Below are 20,128 nucleotides of genomic sequence, written 5' to 3' on the forward strand. Positions count from 1 at the left end.
GAATCCCGACTACCTAAAAAGATGCGGTCTTCGACAAAGTTGTTTAGTAGGTCATGCACTAACATATTATAGGCCATCTAACTTGAAATTCTGCTATCAGATGGCGCTAGTGAGTACACAATATTTCAATCACGAATATCTCAGGATCCTGATATTTTAGAAAGATGGTGTTTTCGGCAAAGTTGTTCAGTAGTTCAAGGACTAATATGTGATGATTTGTTCAATTCGGAATTCTTTCACCAGATGGTGCTAGTGAGCATTACATTTTTCGAACACATATATCTCAGGATCCCGATTATCTAGAAAGTTGACGTCTTCAACAAAAGTATTTTTTTTTTGTTTATTAAAGACACTTTACACTCAAAGAATGCATTCGTGTCGGAAATTGTATTTGTTCATTTTACATATCAACAGCGTCTTACAAATTAAGTACATCTTTTTTCGATCGTGTATAGTGCACCTTCTATTAAGAATCGGGTTTCTGGTCGTCCTGATTACACGATCTCTTGGCAGTGTTGAGTGGGTGATAGGTCATGTGATAGGCCACCTAACTTGAAATTCTACTACCAGATGGCGCTTGTGAGCATGCTGTATTTTGATCGCGGCAATCTCAGGATAGCGATATTTTAGCATGATGGTGTCTTCAGCAAAGCTGTTTAGCATAGCATAGCATAGCATAGCATAGACTGACTGTACATGTCAATGGTTGCTACTCCGTGATTGATCGGAACTGGTAAGAATTGCACTACGATCCAAATGAATAAGGGATGGGAGTTTCCGCTTACTCTCGAAGTGCAATTTTAGCAGATCTAATATTATTGATCAATAACGGCGCCGGCCAAGTCCTTACAGTCAGTTGGGATGGGGAAGGAATGTTAGGGTGTAATGATTGTTGCTTCTAGAGACCGAGAATACCTCTGCATCTCCACAATCACCACGGGAAGGGTGTTTATTAGTGAGGGAGGAAAAGATCTGGGAGTCACCTCTGGTCGGTGATGCGATCCATGGACAAGGGGGAAGAATACGACTTGTATTTAAAGCTAGTTTTGTATTTTTGTCTCGAGAAGTTTTTGGAAAAATACGTCAACATCTATAATGTCGAACAATTCAAAAGACGTTTTTATTAATGACGAAAACTGAAAATTACATGTTTATATTTTAACTTATATGAAACAGGAATAATGCCGACACTTGTAGTGACGAACCATACATAGTTTGTTTGAAAATTACATATGAGTATTACTGTGCATTTTGTCTCGATATGGTAGAAGTTTTAGAAAATACGTCAACATTCACAATGTCGAACAATTCAAAAGATTTTTTTAATAAATAATTTTTAATAATGTCAAAAAGAGAAAAATATATGTATATTCAAATTGTATAAGAAAAAAGCATAATGCCGACACATATAGTGACGAACCATACAAAGTTTGTTTTAATATTACATAAAAGTTACGCTTTCAAGAAAATATGTGTTATCATAAGCATGAAACTAACTCACCAGTTGGTAATCCATTCTCGACTGAACACAAAACTGACACTCGGTGTCTTCAGCAAAGCTGTTTAGTAGATTAAGGACTAAACATGTGCTGTGGCGTTTGATTAGAAATTCTTATAGAACACGGTTTATGTAGTTTTTCGAAAGCATATATTTCAGGATCCTGATTAGGAAAATAAAAGATTAGAAAGATGATGTCTTTGATGAAGTTGTTGATCACGGGCCAACTTGTGTGGGGTAAAATATACTTGAAATTCTTCCACATTCAATTTAAAATGCAGGTGGCGGCTAGATTTTAAATACTCACATCAGGCTACACTAGAGGTCCTGATTCAAAGTTTTTTAATACAGTATCTCGAGTTCCCGATTATTTTAAAACTTGACGTCTTCGTCAAAGTTATTAAGTAAGCAAAGTGCTGACATGTTATGAGCAATTATATTTGGAATTATGTAATTCGGCGCCAGTGAGCATTTAATTTTTTAAACCTCTTATTATGCTGATATTTGAGCTATCAGTGCACGTTTTGTCAAATGTTTAAATATTTCGCTATCAATGAATCAATAGAATTCTAGATTAAAATTGAACTTCTTTTTTACATTTAGCCCATTGAACGAACTTCTGATGAATACATTGATTATGCTTGCGTGAAAAGACTTCGTAAAACGCACAGAAGTTCTCACATAAAACGCACTATATCTACGCGGTTTACAGGTAGAATCATCTCGGAAATTCTTATGATACGGTGAACCGAATATATGGAGATCCGTACACACTTACATTATGTCTCCGACATCAGCAAAACATTTCGCCAAGAACCCAAGAGCTGAGAATTCGGTAGTTTTTAAAATCGAATCTCGGAATATATTCTACCGAGATATCGGCAAACCGAATTTTTCACAACATAATTACTGTTCGGTTTTGGTAACATTTGTTTTCGACCCCGAAGCAATGGGTTTCCTAAATATGTTATGATATAGCATTAATTATGAACAATGTTTATAACAAAATCAATGTTATAGGACGATTTACTATTTCAATATTTAAATAATTTGACTATAAAACTGAGTCACAAAAAGATCGTTTAATTTCGGCATGCTTCGGCGAGTTTTGCTGCACTGGTATATTTGCATTAATTCTACGACTGGCGTGAGGTGACAATTGTCGATGTCGTATAGCGTATGTGGCCCATCACAAGTTTATACTAGATTTACTGATCCATTTAGCTGAAAACTTCATCTTTCGATGTAATCGGGTTCCTCAGATGTTAGCAATCATAAATCTGCATGCTCACTAGCGCCACCTATTGGATGAGTTTTAAAACTTGAGGTCCTTCGCATTTAGGGCTTAAATTTTAAGCTTTCATCTAATGAACAACTTTGCTGCAGATGTTATATTTCTTAGTAATGAGGATATCTCAGGACATTTATTTAGGTATCAGGATCCAAAGATATCTGCGTTTTAAAAATTCCATGATCACTAGCACCGTTTTGTGGAAGAATTTCTAATCAAACGGCACATCATATGTTTAGTCCTTGATCTACTAAACAGCTTTGCCGAAGACACCATCTTGCTATAATATCTCAATAGCGATAGCCGCGATCAATATACAGCATGCTCACTAGCGCCATCTGGTGGTAGAATTTCTAGTTGGGTGGCCTATCACATGCTAGACCTTGACCTACTCAACACTTTTGTCGAAGACGTCAATTTTCTAGGTAATCGGGATCCTGAGATATATGTGTTCGAAAAATGTCATGCTCACTAGCACCATCGGGTGAAAGAATTCCGAATTGAATAAATCATCACGTATTAGTCCTTGAACTACTGAACAACTTTGCCGAAAACACCATCTTTCTTAAAAAATCAGGATCCTGAGATATTCGTGATTGAAATATTGTGTACTCACTAGCGCCATCTGATAGCAAAATTTCAAGTTAGATGGCCTATAATATATTAGTGGATGACCTACTAAACAACTTTGTCGAAGACCGCATCTTTCTAGGTAGTCGGGATCCTGAGATATCTGTGTTTGAAAAATTACATGCTCACTAGCGCCAACTGGTGGCAGAATTCCGAAACAAGCGGCCTATCACATGTTAGTCTTTGACCTACTGAACAACTTTGCCGAAGACACCATCGTGCTAAACAATCTAGATCCTGAGATATTTGTGTTCTAGAAGTTGCATTGCAAAATGTCCCCTTCATCGGTTCCCCCGGGGAACAATCCGATGGCCACTGGAAGTTGAGGATGTTTCCAAAGTTGCATTTGTCCACTGACCAATTGGAACCGTTGAACTGAAGAAATTTGCCGAAGACATCAATACTCTATCTTGCCTAGCTTCAGATTGACAAGCAAAATTGCTCCGCGTGTACTCAGTACACGATGCGACCGCTGGTGTAACTTTTTTTTGAGCGACTGACGGAAGGTTAAAGTGTAATAAAATTCTATTTGGGAACATCTAACTTCTTAGAATAGTGATATCTGTAAAGATCAAGAGCCGTGATGATGAAATGTGTTACCAAACTAATAACTTCGCTTGGGTTCAGTGTATATTGCAAAGTAGTTGGATCGATGCTCCCCTATTGCATTAAACGATATATACTACAAAAGCTTGGACAACCTCACATTTTAAAACATTAGATTACATTTTTCGAATACAATAACCCTCTCTTTAGCACAAAGGTTCTCAAACTTGTTACACCCCAACCTCTTTTTACGACTGTTATCGGGGGGTCGTAAAAAAAAATCAGGGTTATAATTATGTTTTTGAAAAATGCAACGTCTAGATGCGGAAATACTGATTCGAGAGATTCGGCAAAGTTGAAGCATGAGTTGAGAACTTTCCAAAATGACCGTTCAAGTTTTCATATTTTGGTAATAGATAGCAACACTGCTCGATTGTTATCAAAAGAGCCAATTTTATGGGGGTGTGATATGCAAATACCAAAAAATGTTAAAGATAACGATACTGAATGTTCACCAAAGTTGAAGGAAGTGTTGCGTGCCCTACAGTCGACCGAATCACAAATATTCATGTGGTTGGCAACACTGTTTAAGAAGAATAAAGAAAAGATCAAAACCACAGAACTTGAGCGGAACAGAATAATATGATGCTTAGCAACATAGCAATACTCTTCAACAGTAATCCAGATTTTCATGAAGGGTTCAAAATTTTGTCGTAGCTGGCAACACCAGGCAGTAAAAGTGTGCATGCAATTATTATTTTGCGGATATCTCAGGATCCTGACCACTTAGAAAGATGGCGTCTTCGGCAAAGTTGTTCAGTAGCTCAAGGACTATCATTATTCTAGCAAAGAGATTCGAGATTTTGCCACCAGGCGGAGCTAGTGAGCATAGAACTTTTGTTTTGCGGATAGCTCAGGATCCTAACCACTTAGAAAGATAGCATCTTCGACAGAGTTGTTCAGTAGCTCAAGGACTATCATTATAAATAAGCTATGAGATTCAAAATTTTGCCACCAGTCAGCGCTAGTGAGCAAATAATTTTTGTTTTGCGAATAGCTCTGGACTATGACTACTCAGAAAGATGGCGTCTTCGGCAAAGTTGTTCAGTAGCTCAAGCGCTATCATTATAAAAGCTATGAGATTCAAATTTCCACCACCAGGCGGAGCTAGTGAGCATAGAATTTTTGCTTTGTGGATAGCTCTGGATTATGACTATTCAGAAAGGTGGCGTCTTCGGCAAAGTTGTTCATCAGCTCAAGGACTATCATTATAATGATAGCGCTTGAGCTACTGAACAACTTTGCCGAAGACGCCATCCCTCTATGTGGTCAGGGTCCTGAGCTATCCGCAAAACAAAAGTTCCATGCTCACTAGCGCGGCCTGATGGCAGAATTTTGAATCTCATAGCTTTTATAATGATAGGGCTTGAGCTACTGAACAACTTTGCCGAAGACGCCATCTTTCTAAGTTGTCAGGATCCTGAGTAGAAGCATTAACCTAAGAATGCTAATGTCGCTACTGTTCGTGTTACCAACATCTAGTTTGCCACGCACTGACAGCTTGAGTACCGGTCCTCAAAGCGTCAAATAAATTTTAAAATCATCCACTACAACGTGGCATCGAGCAAACAATGAAATGATACAGTTAAAGGTGATAATAAACTAATTATGTTTTGTGAAAACAGCGCCATTAGCGTTCTACTACTAATATTTTTATTCTCAAGCGCTATCATTATATAAGCTATGAGATTCGAAATTTTGCCACCAGACGGCGCTAGTGAGCATAGAACATTTGCTTTGCAGATATCTCAGGATCCTGGCCACTTAGAAATATGGCGTCTTCGGCAAAGTTGTTCAGTAGCTCAAGGACTATTATTATTCTAGCCAAGAGATTCGAGATTTTGCTACCACGTGGCGCTAGTGAGCATGAAACATTTGTTTCGCGGATATCTCAAGATCCTGACCACTTAGATGGCGCCTTCGGCAAAGTTGTTCAGTAGATCAAGCGCTATCATTATGGAAGCTATGAGATTCAAAATTTTGCCACCAGGTGGCGCAAAACATTTGTTTTGCGGTTATCTCAGGATCCAATATACGTATAAGAAATTAGACCGCTAATGTCGCTGCTAATCTTGTGACCAACATCTAGCATGCATATTTTAGACGTGGTACTCAAAGTGTCAAAATTGCTTCAATTCAATCACAGTAATTTGTTTTCAAAATCAGAACATCATCCTGTCACAGTTCTCACTATCGCACACGCGTGTTGTATTTTCTTGAAACGATTCTGTTTTCATGTGCATCGAAAATGTATAACTCAAAATGCATACCAAAGTCTCGTCAACCGGAGTCCACAGAACCTCGACCAAACCGCGAGTTTTACGGTTCCCCAAAGCTAACATAGTATATTAAGAAAACATCATGAAATTGTTAAAACAATCAAAAGAAGTCGGCTCCGTAATGCCTAATGGCGCATGAGCCTAGTAAATAAATGATTAAGTAAAAAAAAAAAAAACCTGAGTCCACAGGTAAATAACTATTATTAAAGATTAAACAAATCCATGATAGAACTGCTTTTTATTCCAGGTTTACATTGATTAGGTGGGTCAACGGATAGCAAAACTGATCGCATTCAGCTGTTTGCTCCCGGAGCTTTTTAACCTGCTACTTAGAAAAAAATTCTTAAATTGCCGACCGCTGACGAGGAAAATTTGGAGACAAGTACATGAAAACTGGCGAATTTCAAATCTGTTTGAGTAGTTTAAACTTTTTATATTGATCCGCTTCTGGTCAAATGTTCTCCATTCAAACAGTTGTATTCAATAATGTACTATACTAGGAAGGAAAAAATGTGAATCAAATAAACTGTTTTCTTTGGATGAGAAAATTCAATACACTCGACTACGCATACGTTTTTCCAAGGAATTTCGAACTTGATATGATTTTTTTGTTCATTTCTTATTTGTACCACCGCAAGAAATTTAAATTTGTTAAAACAAACTTCGCAGTGTACTAAAGTACCATAACCACATGGAGTAAGTATCGTTTACAGTTGTTTCTCAATGGACTTATGGAACGTAATGGAGATCCACTAGAAATTGTTCTTATTATGTGATATTTCCATCCATTAATTTGTTCCTGAGATTTGATTTCACTTGTATTTCTCATTTTGTTCGATATAACTCTCCCTTCACACGAACGATACAAAACAAAACAATCGAATTGACACTTTGAGTACCAATTAATGGGGCTCTGCACAAAAATGTACCTCTCCCTTTCACTCTTTCATGAAATTTGTAAACAACAAGGCCAGTAAAAGTCATAATCCCATACAAAATCAAAACAGTGCAGAGGCCTATGGGGCTCTGCCCTATTTTGATTTTGCATGGGATTTTGATGTTTTCTGGCCATGTTGTTTACAAATTTTGTGAAGGGGTGGAAGAGAGAGAAAGATTTTTGTGCAGAGCCCCATTGCTTCAATGGCAAAATCAAGTTCACTGTGGTTAATTTATCTTCATCACATCCCTTGTATAGAAGGAACAGCGCCTCTAGCGCTCTAAGTCTAATATTACTATTGTAAGGTCAGGCAAACTAGTGCATTTACTGTAAAGCCCCCGTAAAATGAATCTCGGAGATGTCGAAGTAGTGTTTTGCCCTATGCCATTCTGATTTAAAACAGGCTATAGCTTTTTGCAACCTGCTCAAAAAGGTGTAAGTTTTTTTGATTACATGGTAAATTTTAAATTAAAACAAATATCGAACAGTCTTGCTTTTATGTACAGCCTACAAGTTAAATAAGGACTGTTCATTTTATAAAGTGGACACCTTGATTTTGCTATATCTTTTTTATTTATTGATAAAATCGCAATCGATTTTCTGTGCATCGTTCAACTATTATTCTACAATGTTATGAAAAAATAAAATCTAACAAAATGCTTTTGGTTGAAGAACTAAATAGTTTTTTTTTTCTAAAACTCCTATGAAAAACTGTTCGTCAAAGTTAAATATTTTTTTCGCATAACAAAAATCCTTATTTTTATGAAACAAAAAATAAGTTGGTATCCTTTATCATTCTACCAAAGAAAGCGCTTAAAAAAATATCAATAATATTCCACCGTTTTTTGACACTAGGTCATTCTAGTGATTGATCCTTTATGGCCAAATTTGCTTAAGCACCATCCTTTTACGCACAGCAAAAAGAAAAGTAAAAATCTTGTTAAAAATTGATTCAGATTACTAAAGAAACCATGTATATTTGTATAAAAGAGAGCTATATCGCGAGTGTTAACCACAGCCTTAGGTATAAAATTTTCTCTTTATGGTCGTTTCATTAAAAGCTCTCATACTTTTAAAATCTTGTACGCATATTTATCGATGCAATGCAAATCGTTTTTCTCCAAATATTTTGATGAGTAATCTCAGAATAACATATTATGAAAACAATACATGGAAAATAAATTCTATTTCATTACAGCAGTGTTCCTAGCTTTTATGATTATCATTGTGCTTTCGATAGTCTTCTGTTTTTCTATTGTGCTTTTAATGTGACGTGGCGACCAGATTAGCAACTCTATGAAGGCGTAGGTTATTTTCCATATAAATACTACGAATTTACCAGTCAATTTCTAATAATCATTGTTTTTGATAACCTCCAAAAATCGAGTGTTCTAAACGTTTTGCCTTATTAATGTGAAAATTAATTATTTTTGTGGCTTTTATATTATCACAACATTGTACAATATTAGTTGATCGATGTACAGAAAACCGATTCCGATTTCATTGATAAATTAAAAAGATATTGCATGAGCAAGGTGTCCACTTTGTAAAATGAACAGTCCTTAGGGGCGGTCCATTAATTTCGTAAGACAATTTGAGGTTTTTCAACCCCCCCTCCCCCCATGGTAAGATTTTTTGTATGAAATTTAAAAACAAATTGTATGGCGCGTAAGAAATCTCAGACCCCCCCCCCGTCCCCCCATAAACCCTTACGTAATTAATGGACAGCCCCTTAGTTCGAAGAAAATAAAATTACGCTGCGTATTTAATTTGTGTATAGTGTTTATCTGTCCCTTAACGGTATGAACAACATTTCTGACTAGATTTACATAGATCTCTGTTACGATCTTCACACCTAGTTTATGCGCCGAATCCACCGAATCCTCCCATTCCCATGCCTTGTGCTCCAGCGTTTGCGTTCGATGCACTCATGCCACCTCCCATGCCGGGGAATCCACCCATTCCGACACCTTGAGAAGCAGCACCAGCATTGGCAGACGAAGCTCCCATGCCGCCACCCATTCCGGGAAATCCGCCGCCCATTCCGACACCTTGAGCACCAGCGTTCGCGTTCGAGGAACTCATTCCGCCGCCCATACCAGGGAATCCTCCTCCCATTCCCATTCCTTGCGATGCGGCATTGGCTCCTGCTCCGGACGATCCGAACCCGAACTGTGGGGCACAGCTTGCGGCAGCGATTAGGCACGATACAAGAACGATGGTAGCGTAAGACTTCATTGTTGAATTCGACAGTTTAACGATTTGTTCTTTAAATCACTATAAAGATGCTGATTGAGTGATGGTTTGATTGGATTTGATGCTTGCTTTTGGTTCTGTGTGCGTTATATACTCAATCTAGGAAACACAATACATTCCATAGATTATCTTTCGCTTCAGTGTGATTTGCTCTGGGATCGTTATCAGTGCATTTTGTATACAAATAGAATGCGATGGAAATACAGGATAGGTAATTGCAATAAATGTTTAAACATACATCGGAAATTCAAAGCTGATGGGGTAAAACCAATGTGAAAATGAAAGCATGATAGTTTTTAACGATATGTTGTGTATTTTCCAGTAACGTTTTTCTTTTTCTCATGCGCCTAGAAACACGTCATAGAGACCATTGAGACTATGATGTTTGGCTCATGCTATTGAGCATATCACTCTGATCGTCAGAATTGTAGGGTCATTTTCTGGCACCTTAGGAGTTCTCTATGGAATTGCTTAAAAAATCTCTTGAAGAATTCCGCCAGAGAATGCATTAGAGATTCTTTTAAGGGGTCATGCACAAATTACGTCACGCTCCAAGGGGAGGGAGGGGGTCAAGCCAAGCGTGACAAGCCTTACAAAAAATTCGGATGACTCATACAAGAAACGTGACAAAGGGGGGGAGGGGTCCAAAATGTTGAAATTCAGCGTGACATAATTTGTGTACCATCCCTAATCAATTTTCCTGGAAGATCCTCTGCGTACCTACCCATTACATATAAATTCCAATTGTAAGTTTAAAGTATTCTCCTGTTGTTCATTATTCATTTGTTTAGGATTTTCAGGAAATAATGAGGATTTCTCCAAAAAATAGTACAAAAATTCTAGGAATCTCACCATTCCACAAATCCTTCAGAGAGTTTGAAAACAGTTTTTTTTTTCAACATTGCTTTTGAAGTTCTCCCCAAGGTTTCAACAAAAAAGTTTGACACACAAATTTGACACTTAGTGATTTTTTTTTTTTTTTCATTGTTTATTTTTTTTAGGACCGCAGTTTGTTGCTGATTTTTTTGTTAAGGGTACCACATGAGGTTAACAAGTTGTTTTCATGATATTTTATTTAATTATTCATAACTATTATAGCATCTATTAGAAAGTTAGACGCGATCCAGTGTTGTGACCTAAAGTCTTGATAGTGTCATATTTTTTATTATACGTAACTGAAGAAAAATTCTCTCAATAGTGTTGAAACCTTTTGATAAAAGAAACCTATAAGAAATCTAATATTGAAGACAAAAGCTACAAAAAAAGTTTTCTATACAGGTATACGACTAGTTTACCTGCAAAAAGTTTACCTCGTAGAGAACAAGGCGGGTCTATACCCAGGTGATCTAGTATACGTAAAGCAGGTCGGTTTTCTCGGCGCTGGTTTTCTCCACAAAGTTTAAATCTGATTACACCTGGGTATAGACCCGCCTTGGTAGAAAATAGACTTTGTTAATCATATTTGGGAGAAAGCGAGTAACTTCAACAACATCAAAAACATGATAGGTACATACCATGAACATACTCACGAAAAAGCTAAAAATATACTACCACTATGGTTATAAAAGATTTAATTGTAAAATTTTTCTTCAGTCAAGCAAACGACACCAAACTAGTCAGTAACAACTTAAAAGTGATTTTAGGGGTATTCACTTAAAGCTGCCTATAATGCGTATATGCGTAACATTTGTAAAGAAATATTTCAAATGAAAAGTTTCTCTTCGGATTGTAATGTCATGTCATATGAGCAAATTATAATCTAGTTGTCCGCTGTAAGCGCAAACTACAAAATTTTGCTGTTCCAGCTAAAAAGGATTGTTTTATTGGGTTTGTTCTATTTCAATTTTGAATTTTCAATTCATATTAAGGCTAATCCGTATATTAAGTTTCAGGAGCAGCAATTAACGATGTTAAATGAGGCCTGGTTTGATGTTCGATATGATTTCCTCCAACGGGATAAACGAAGCTGGTTCCAGATCATTACTATCATTTTTAATCTGTGATAAAATATAAAAATGTCAACCTCTCACTCCCAGTCGTCGCTTATAAGGTTTAAAATAAAAACGGGTTCATCTTGTTAACAAACCATATGTGATTTAAAGATGCGTTGGTTTTTTTTTTGTTTAAAATTCAAGAAATTGTCCCATTCCGTTAAGATGCAATAATGAAAATATGTACTAGTTTATCCATAATCCTCGATGATTTTTCGTTTGGATCCATTTGTTTATTTGTAATCTTGACGGTTGCCAAGATCACCGAAGGGTTCTTGGATGGAGAAACGGTCAACTTTTGACAACCTGAAATGTTTCATTTGCAGTTTAAGCAATTGCATGAAATATTTGAGATACTGAACATACGCACCAATTTACGCTTTTAGGTGAATCCCCTTTTTGTTTATTAAAATCTAACGAGCAACATGAGTAGTCGCTTTCTCAACTGTTGCAGGCCGTTTGCAGAAAAAAAGTGTTCAAAAGAGCTACGAAATCTCACCGAAAGCACCATAGATAAACTGAAAGCGGCTGGTTATGCTCCAATGTCTACATTGAATACAAATTTACGCATTTGTACGTCCTGCCGTTTAAACGTTGACAAACGGGCAATCTGTACATCATCGGTGGATCAGGTTGCAGGAAGTTCGAAAACAACAACAACTGAGGAATTACTAGATGCACCGACAACAACTGAGTAGTTACCAGAAGTACCAAGTGCAGATAGTCTTGCCACGGTACCATCAGCGACACCTGTTTCAACAAATCAATCAGAAGATGAGTGCATCCAGAAGGTTGTAAATATTCTATATTTCTCGTCCATCGATTCGCAGCCATATGTATTCCCTGCGGAAGAATCACTTGGAACGCTGGCCGGACGCTCCCAAAGTGACACGACTTGCCTCACCAAGAAACTAATGCAGTACTGACGAGTCAACACCAAGCGTTGGTCCATGCACTCACCGTCATGGCAAACACAGCCACACTCCGAACGCAGCACACGCATACATTTGCAATGTATGGTTCTGCTAGTGTTGCATGTGAGGGGAAGGACATTAAACGTGTTTAGCTCTGGGTACACCTCACATCCACCCTCTTCTCCGAAGAAAAAAAAATCAAACGTACATAAAGTCATCAATTTTCCCAAATTTGAGTTTAATGGATCATTGAAGGTAGTTTTTGCAAGTGCTCACCGCATCAAAACAAAGGCGCCACTGTATATGTGATTTAACATTATGACAGCATTGCTGTTCTGTCAAACACACAAGGCTTTGGTGGCGCTATCTATGCTTTCCAAAGCGGCCATTTTGGTTATTTTAATGATCCATTGTCTCATTATGGCACTCCCGTGGAACAACCCAAAAATATGTCAAACCACATAATGCATGAATACTTTTCGTCAACAATTTTTACACTGTTAACTAGTTTTCACCCTATGAGGTATGTACTGTATTTCCTCAAATTTTGGTAAACCCGATAAAAACAATTGACATTTCAAAACGACTCGCTTTTTAGGCTACTTGGTTTTTTTTTATTTCGAACAATGTCAGTAAAGCTGTTATTTCGTAAAATGGCTTATAGTCACTATCAGAGTCAATACCGACAGCGAGCGAGATATTTTTTTGCAAGCATGCACCTCAATTCTATTAACAGTAAGATTCAACGATATATTGACTGTTTTATGAAAAAGTTACGACAATTGACACGCCACCATCCTGTCCATAACTTGTTATTGAATTCAGCTTTTTTGAAGAAAACATCGTTTCTAAACAGCGTTGCGAGAATATCAAATTCACATATGTTATGGCCTTTTGGCGCGTCATCACAAAATGGCTTCTTCTAAAATCATTTACATATTGTTATGATAGTATTGGTATTTGATGCATCAATGAAATACAATCACCTGATTTTATGGATAATTTATACGAAGAAAAATGCTTCCGATGATATTTCAATATTTATTCAACACTTTCAGATGCAGGATTATCAGTTTAGCGACAAAAGACATGAGATTTATATTCTCAAAAAAAAAAAAAATCTCCGATATTATGCCGCATTTCATTGCCTCACCCAGCTACACTTGTAAATAGAAAGTGCTTACCTTTTCCTTTGTAACATTTGTTAAAGAAACACATTTTAAACGGGAATCAAATATTTATAATGTTTTATGAACCGCAACACTCAACACTATTGTCTGCGATTGTCTCAAATTACAGAAACCATCTCTACGAGGCATAAAACCATACTAAGAGTTTATCAATTTGGACCATGACAAGCTAAATCATGACAAGCTCCACAGTGCGATGCGTCGGGACGCGTCTATTGTGTGTGCACAATTATCGCGATCGTTGAGCGCAAAGTTGCTAACTGTAAAGTCGTAGCATTTAATGTGAATTGATCACAAAAATCATTGAAATTTTATTAAATCAGTGACCTTGTGATGAAAAACTATTTGCAAAATGATAAGTTTTTATATGCAGTAAATGTTGCGAAAACAAGCATATAACAATTGGTAGAAAAATCTGTCACCAGCCACCTGGCAACACCGTCATCTCTTGCAAACATAAACCGTGCTGGTATATAATAAAAATATGCGATAAATCCAATAAAAACAGAGAAATTCCGTTGCCTTTCGTTAGATCATAATGTTTTCTTTTGATATGTGCGATTGAAGAGTAGATTTTGATTTCCATTACTCGTCAATCTACTAAATTTTCCATGTGTTTACATTTGCTTAACACAAATGTTTATTCGATTTGAAAATGTACATAAAAAAAGGCGACACTACTACTATTACATCCATAATGATTCTAATGATTCTTTGTGTTACACACCGTCTCCCCTTTTGCTAAAGATTTTCCACGCTTGAGTTGTAGCTCACGTAACTTAACAGCCAAAACATCATCAACGAGTTGACTCATTGGGCGGTATCAATAAAATGTATTAAAGTGCTTTTTCTTCATCTAATATAAACAATAACATTGGGTTTTGACAGATTTCCGGAGTTTTATAATTAAATAATTTGGCGGTATCCGCATGAGCAATTGATTTTGCATCAAAATCTCATGCGTGAGTTTTCCTTAGCAGATCTCAAATGAGTTTGCTCTCGCAGGAGAACTCAATGTTTGAGAACAAGCTTATAAAACACTACCGACTTTGGGCAGTTTCGATTACATGATCATCATTCTTGCTATTTATGCCGACAGATATCAGCCTGAACAATTAACATTCAATATGGAAGATCGCTGCTTAAAGCAGGCTGTCAATCTACATACATTTCGGCGCTTCCTCACATCGTTTTTGTACTTCGCGTTTTGGTACCCACTTTCTGGTCAGTTTGTCCTAAACTTGCTCCTGATTTTCGAGTATACGGCTCATACGCTGCTAGTGCTAAATTCTGGCAATTAAAGGTATTGCATTAATTCGTCGTATTCGATGAAGCTTTTCATTTGTTCATCATTTTGTTTCTTGTTTTACGCATCAGCGAGATATCATTGATGTATTTCTGCGAGTGAAACTTTTTCGTAGTTCTGAACTCTTTTTTCTTGGTTCTCATACTTGCCATCATATGTTCAAGTTTCAATCAAATGAGCCTATGTTGGATTCTCTGATCAATTATCATACCCGCCACCAGATATCGATCATGTCTCATTGAAGGCCGTATGCGACACAGGAATGAAAAAAAAAAAGTGCAAGTATCTGTTTTGATGCCAAATGAATCATCGTTGGTTGACTTTGGCCTTAGGCATTTATTGTCCTTACTGAATCCACCACATATGATCATTCTCCCGCAAACCTGTTTTTCAGATAACAGATATGCTTTCCATTGTTCTTCACACATTCTAGAACTACGTTTTCAACAGGGGGTCTGCAGACCACCGTCCATGTGAAATGTTCGCTGAAACGAGCACCTTACAGCAAGACGTTTTTCAGTAGTTATCAAGGTTGGGAAACAATGCGCTAGAAGTTAAATTTTAGTACATTTAACTACTGGGTGGTTGTCTTTACACACCACAGAATCCACTATTGGCTGTTATAACGACACGTTTTCTTATTAGCATTCATTATGCACTGGCTTCAGACAGTTGTTCTGAAACGCTATTTTTCTCAGATGGTTTTTGATGGATGTCTCGACACGTCAATTTCTTGGAAGGTTATCATTACACTTCCATATGTTGGGTGATTTTCATTACGCATCTTATTTTGACGGGTTTCATTACACGTCTTCGGCGTTTTTTCATTACACGCCATTTCATTGGAAGTTTTTCATTACCCTTACATATCTCGGGTGATTTTCATTACGTACCCCATTTGACGGTTTTTATTAACGGTTTTTCTTTACTCGCCATTTTCTTAGAAGCTTCCCATTACACTTACACACTTTTGGCGGTTTTCATTACACACCCTATTTGACGGTTTTCTTTACTCGCCATTTTACTGGAAAGTTTTCATTACACTTCCATATCTTGGGTGGTTTTCATTACGCACCCTATTTGACGGTTTTCATTACTCGTCATTTGCTCGGAAGGTTTTCATTACACTTCCATGCTCTGGGTGGTTTTCATAACACACCCTATTTGACGGTTTTCATTAGTCGCCATTTTCTTGGAAGGTTTTTATTACACTTCCATACTCTGGGTGGTTTTCATTACGCACCCTATTTGACGGTTTTCATTACTCGTCATTATCTCGGAAGGTTTTCGTTACACTTCCATACTCTGGGTGGTTTTCATTACGCACCCTATTGACGGTTTTCATTACTCGTCATTTTCTCGGAAGGTTTTCATTACACTTCCATTTCTCGGGTGGTTTTCATTACGCACCCTATTTTTCTGTTAGGTTTTCATTACTCACCATTACACACCACAAGTTTTTCGATACGCCACTTCGGTTGATTGCTCTTCTTTGCACCTTTAAACTGATTTTTTTGGGAACTGCGGTTCTGTTTTAAAAGCAATTCCAAGTGATTCTTTCCGCTTTTTTGCTCAGGGAAATAACAACAACAACGATGAGCTCCTGGCAGGATCGCCAATGTAAATATTCTATATTTCTCGTCCATCGATTCGCAGCCATATGTATTCCCTGCGGAAGAATCACTTGGAACGCTGGCCGGACGCTCCCAAAGTGACACGACTTGCCTCACCAAGAAACTAATGCAGTACTGACGAGTCAACACCAAGCGTTGGTCCATGCACTCACCGTCATGGCAAACACAGCCACACTCCGAACGCAGCACACGCATACATTTGCAATGTATGGTTCTGCTAGTGTTGCATGTGAGGGGAAGGACATTAAACGTGTTTAGCTCTGGGTACACCTCACAAAGGTCAACATCGAACGCTTCAACGAAGGGATAGCTGGAATAAAAGTGACTCCGATTAAATGGACGAAGATGGGTTACGTCAACTATACCGAGAAAAAATACCGTGAAATCAACGAAGCTGTACGAAGAAACCTCTTCAAATTAGGACCTGAGGATGTGGAAAATATAGACTACGATGAGGTAATTATGAATATGAAGGAAAGGTTCTCGAATCTAGCCACGACAAAGAAAGAAAAATTATTGATTTTGTCGATGCTGCCAAGCTCGTGGTCTATTCAAGACGCCATTGATGAGTTCAAAACCAATAGAAATACAGCAAAAGAGGCAAAACAATTCAAAAATAACTGTCTTGCAACCAAAAATGCTAGGTCGAGTACTTCATTAACAGATGAGACAAAAGAAAAAATAATTCAATATTTTGAAGACGATGAAGTAAGTAGAGCTATGCCTGGCCAAAAAGATTATGTATCTGTAAAAAAAGATGGAAAGCGTCAAGCAATCCAAAAACGATTAATGATGACTACTTTGAAAGAAGCGTATACACGCTTCAAGGAAATTAACGAAAATATTAAGGTAGGTTTTTCCTCATTTGCAAGCCTTCGTCCAAGGCAATGCAAGCTTCTATCGAATTCAGGAACACATAATGTTTGTGTGTGCACAACACACGAAAATATTAACCTAATCTTACATAGTTTGAAAAGAATCAATTTATCAAAGGATATTAAAATGTTAACTGGTAGTCTTTTGTGTGAAAATACAACATCAAATTGCTATCTACGATCTTGTTCGGATTGTCCAGATTCTTCATCATTGAAAAATACTTTATTCGCTGAGTTTGAAGAAAATTATATTGATCAGTTATCATTTGAGCAATGGGTGACCACGGATAGGTGTGACCTAGAAACTATTGTAAAACCTGTAGATGAGTTTGTGTCATTTTTTTGCTTGAAATTAGAAAGTTTAATTCCTCACTACTTTATTAAAACAGAGCAATCCCGCTTTTTAAAAAATACGAAAAATACATTACAAGATGGTGAATTTTTAGTCATTTGTGATTTTTCTGAAAACTATAGCTTTGTATTGCAAGATGAAGTGCAGTCCCATCACTGGAACGTACAACAAGCTACAATTCATCCATTCGTTATTTATTTCAATGGAAGTACGCAAATTGAACATTTTAGTTTTATTGTAATTTCCGAAGATTTAAGACACGACTCAGTATCTGTAAACTTGTTCATTGCTAAAATGATTAACTTTTTACGCGTTGATAAGGATAAAGAAATCAGAAAGATATATTTCATGTCTGATGGAGCAGCATCGCAGTACAAAAACCGTAAGAATTTTTCGAGCCTATGTCAATTTAAATCAAAGTACGGAATTGATGCAGAATGGCATTTCTTTGCTACGTCACATGGCAAAGGTCCTTGTGATGCTATTGGAGGAACCATAAAGCGCATGGCCACAAGAGCAAGTTTAGCCAAAGAACGTGAGCATCCAATTAAAACTGCAAAAGAACTATTTGATTGGGCGAATCGCAGAAAAGAAGAAGATTTAACAAAATTATCATTTTGGTTTACTACTACTGAAGAGTACGAATTAACGGCATCAGAGCTCAGCGAGCAATATAATAACGCGAAAACGATCCAAGGAACCCAAAAATTTCAATGTTTCATTCCATTGTCAGAAAATAAAATTAAAGCAAAACTATACTCGAACTGTACTGATAATGATGCAAAAGTGTTCGATATTGTAAAAAAATTGAATAGCAATAAATAAATAAATAAGTTTTAATTAATTGTTTTCATGATCTCATAACGCATACCCAAATCCAAAACTTTTAAAGTTTATATATAACATTTAGAAACTCATCGATCATACTCTAAAAAAAATATCCTGGTAAAAAAAAATTATTTTCGTGTAATCTGTTAATTCATTTTAATTAATACATATATACATATACATATAATATTTATACATATAATATATATAATACTAATGAATACATGAAAACGACTTGTTTAATTCACGCAAGGCCGTTAACAATAAAATCAGCAACAAACTGCGGTTCCCGTAATAATTTACACCGAAAAAAAAAATTTTTTTTCTACTAAATGTGAAAATTGTGACATGTTTGAAATGTCATAACTTTTTTGTTTATTGGTTTACCATCACCAAATTTTTATGGTAGATAGCTAATATAATGGACCGTTTTCCCTCAAAAAATTACGTTGGTATTCCGATAGGGTTTTGAGATATTTGAGTTTTTGTGTCAAAAATTATGTTTTTAATGCAAAAAAATTTTTTTTTTACTGTGTGTTTTTTTTTTTGAATCTTTATTTAGTTGTCTAACTTTGTTTCTTTAGTTGTCTAACAATCGAACGAACCGTTTTTGCTGTGCAGCTTTTTGAATATTTTTGAACCATTTTCACATACACCCTTTTGAAAAGTTAGTCGTGACTCAACTTGAAGATTTGATATCGGAAAATGACGATTTAGATGGAACTGGAAAACTGTGCAAAGTTTCAGCTCAATAGAAAAAAAAAGAATTAAAAAATTTACCAAATTTTGGTGCTGTTGATTGGAATCACTCAATATTGTTAATTCGGATGGTGAAAAACTGATGGTGCTATGCCACTTGTCGATGTTCTATGGAAAATGTTTTTGAAAGCAATAAGTATTTTGTTTCACGGAAGTTTAATTTAAAGATAGCTTATGTCGTTCTGCTTGCTAGTTTTTTACGTGATTCCACTGGTGGTTCGGCTGGTACTACGCCTCCCGGATATTTTTTGTTTTATTTCGTTTGTAATATGTGTGATTCCACATTCTCGCATTTTTTTTTTTTTTGCAATTTGGCTTGTGCTTTGAAACTATTCCTGATGAAACAAGGCTTAGTGTAGTAAAATCAGGCGAAATAAAAACGGTGGTTAAAAACCCTCATAGCATTAGAATTAGGATTAGCATTAAGCATTTCGCAAAAATTCGTAGGTGGTACAGTCCTAGACCATTGTATGAGTGTTACCTCCTTCCCGTCCGTTACTAAAGTCAGAAATTTGGGACCAACCTCGAACTCTTAGACAAGATTGACACATCCTCCAATAATCGAGAGCCGTCCTAGCCACGTCCTTGCGAAAGCTGAGGAATGGTAAAGGATGATTGATTGAACACCTACTTAAGAAAGATGCAGAGAACTCTACGACCTCTAATAGGTGTTAGTGTAGAACTAGCCCTCGTGCGTTAAAATACACTCAAATAAAGATATAAAAAAAAAAAAAAAATCTAATAGGTGTTGCGAGATATTGTGGAATTTTGATGGAAAGAAT

The 20,128-nt window shown here is 36.6% G+C and overlaps 1 protein-coding gene across 1 annotated transcript; it reads right to left on the minus strand.

Moving 5' to 3' along the window:
- Window positions 1-9,005: 9,005 nt before the first annotated feature.
- On the minus strand, window positions 9,006-9,567 carry LOC110678078 (glycine-rich protein 23-like). The gene has a single exon (XM_021850634.1). It carries the CDS (start codon window positions 9,477-9,479, stop codon window positions 9,102-9,104), a length of 378 nt encoding a protein of 125 aa, XP_021706326.1. The 5' UTR covers window positions 9,480-9,567; the 3' UTR covers window positions 9,006-9,101.
- Between the last annotated feature and the right edge of the window lie 10,561 nt (window positions 9,568-20,128).

The sequence above is a fragment of the Aedes aegypti genome, chromosome 3 (assembly GCF_002204515.2).
Source record: "Aedes aegypti strain LVP_AGWG chromosome 3, AaegL5.0 Primary Assembly, whole genome shotgun sequence".
Lineage (NCBI taxonomy): Eukaryota > Metazoa > Arthropoda > Insecta > Diptera > Culicidae > Aedes > Aedes aegypti.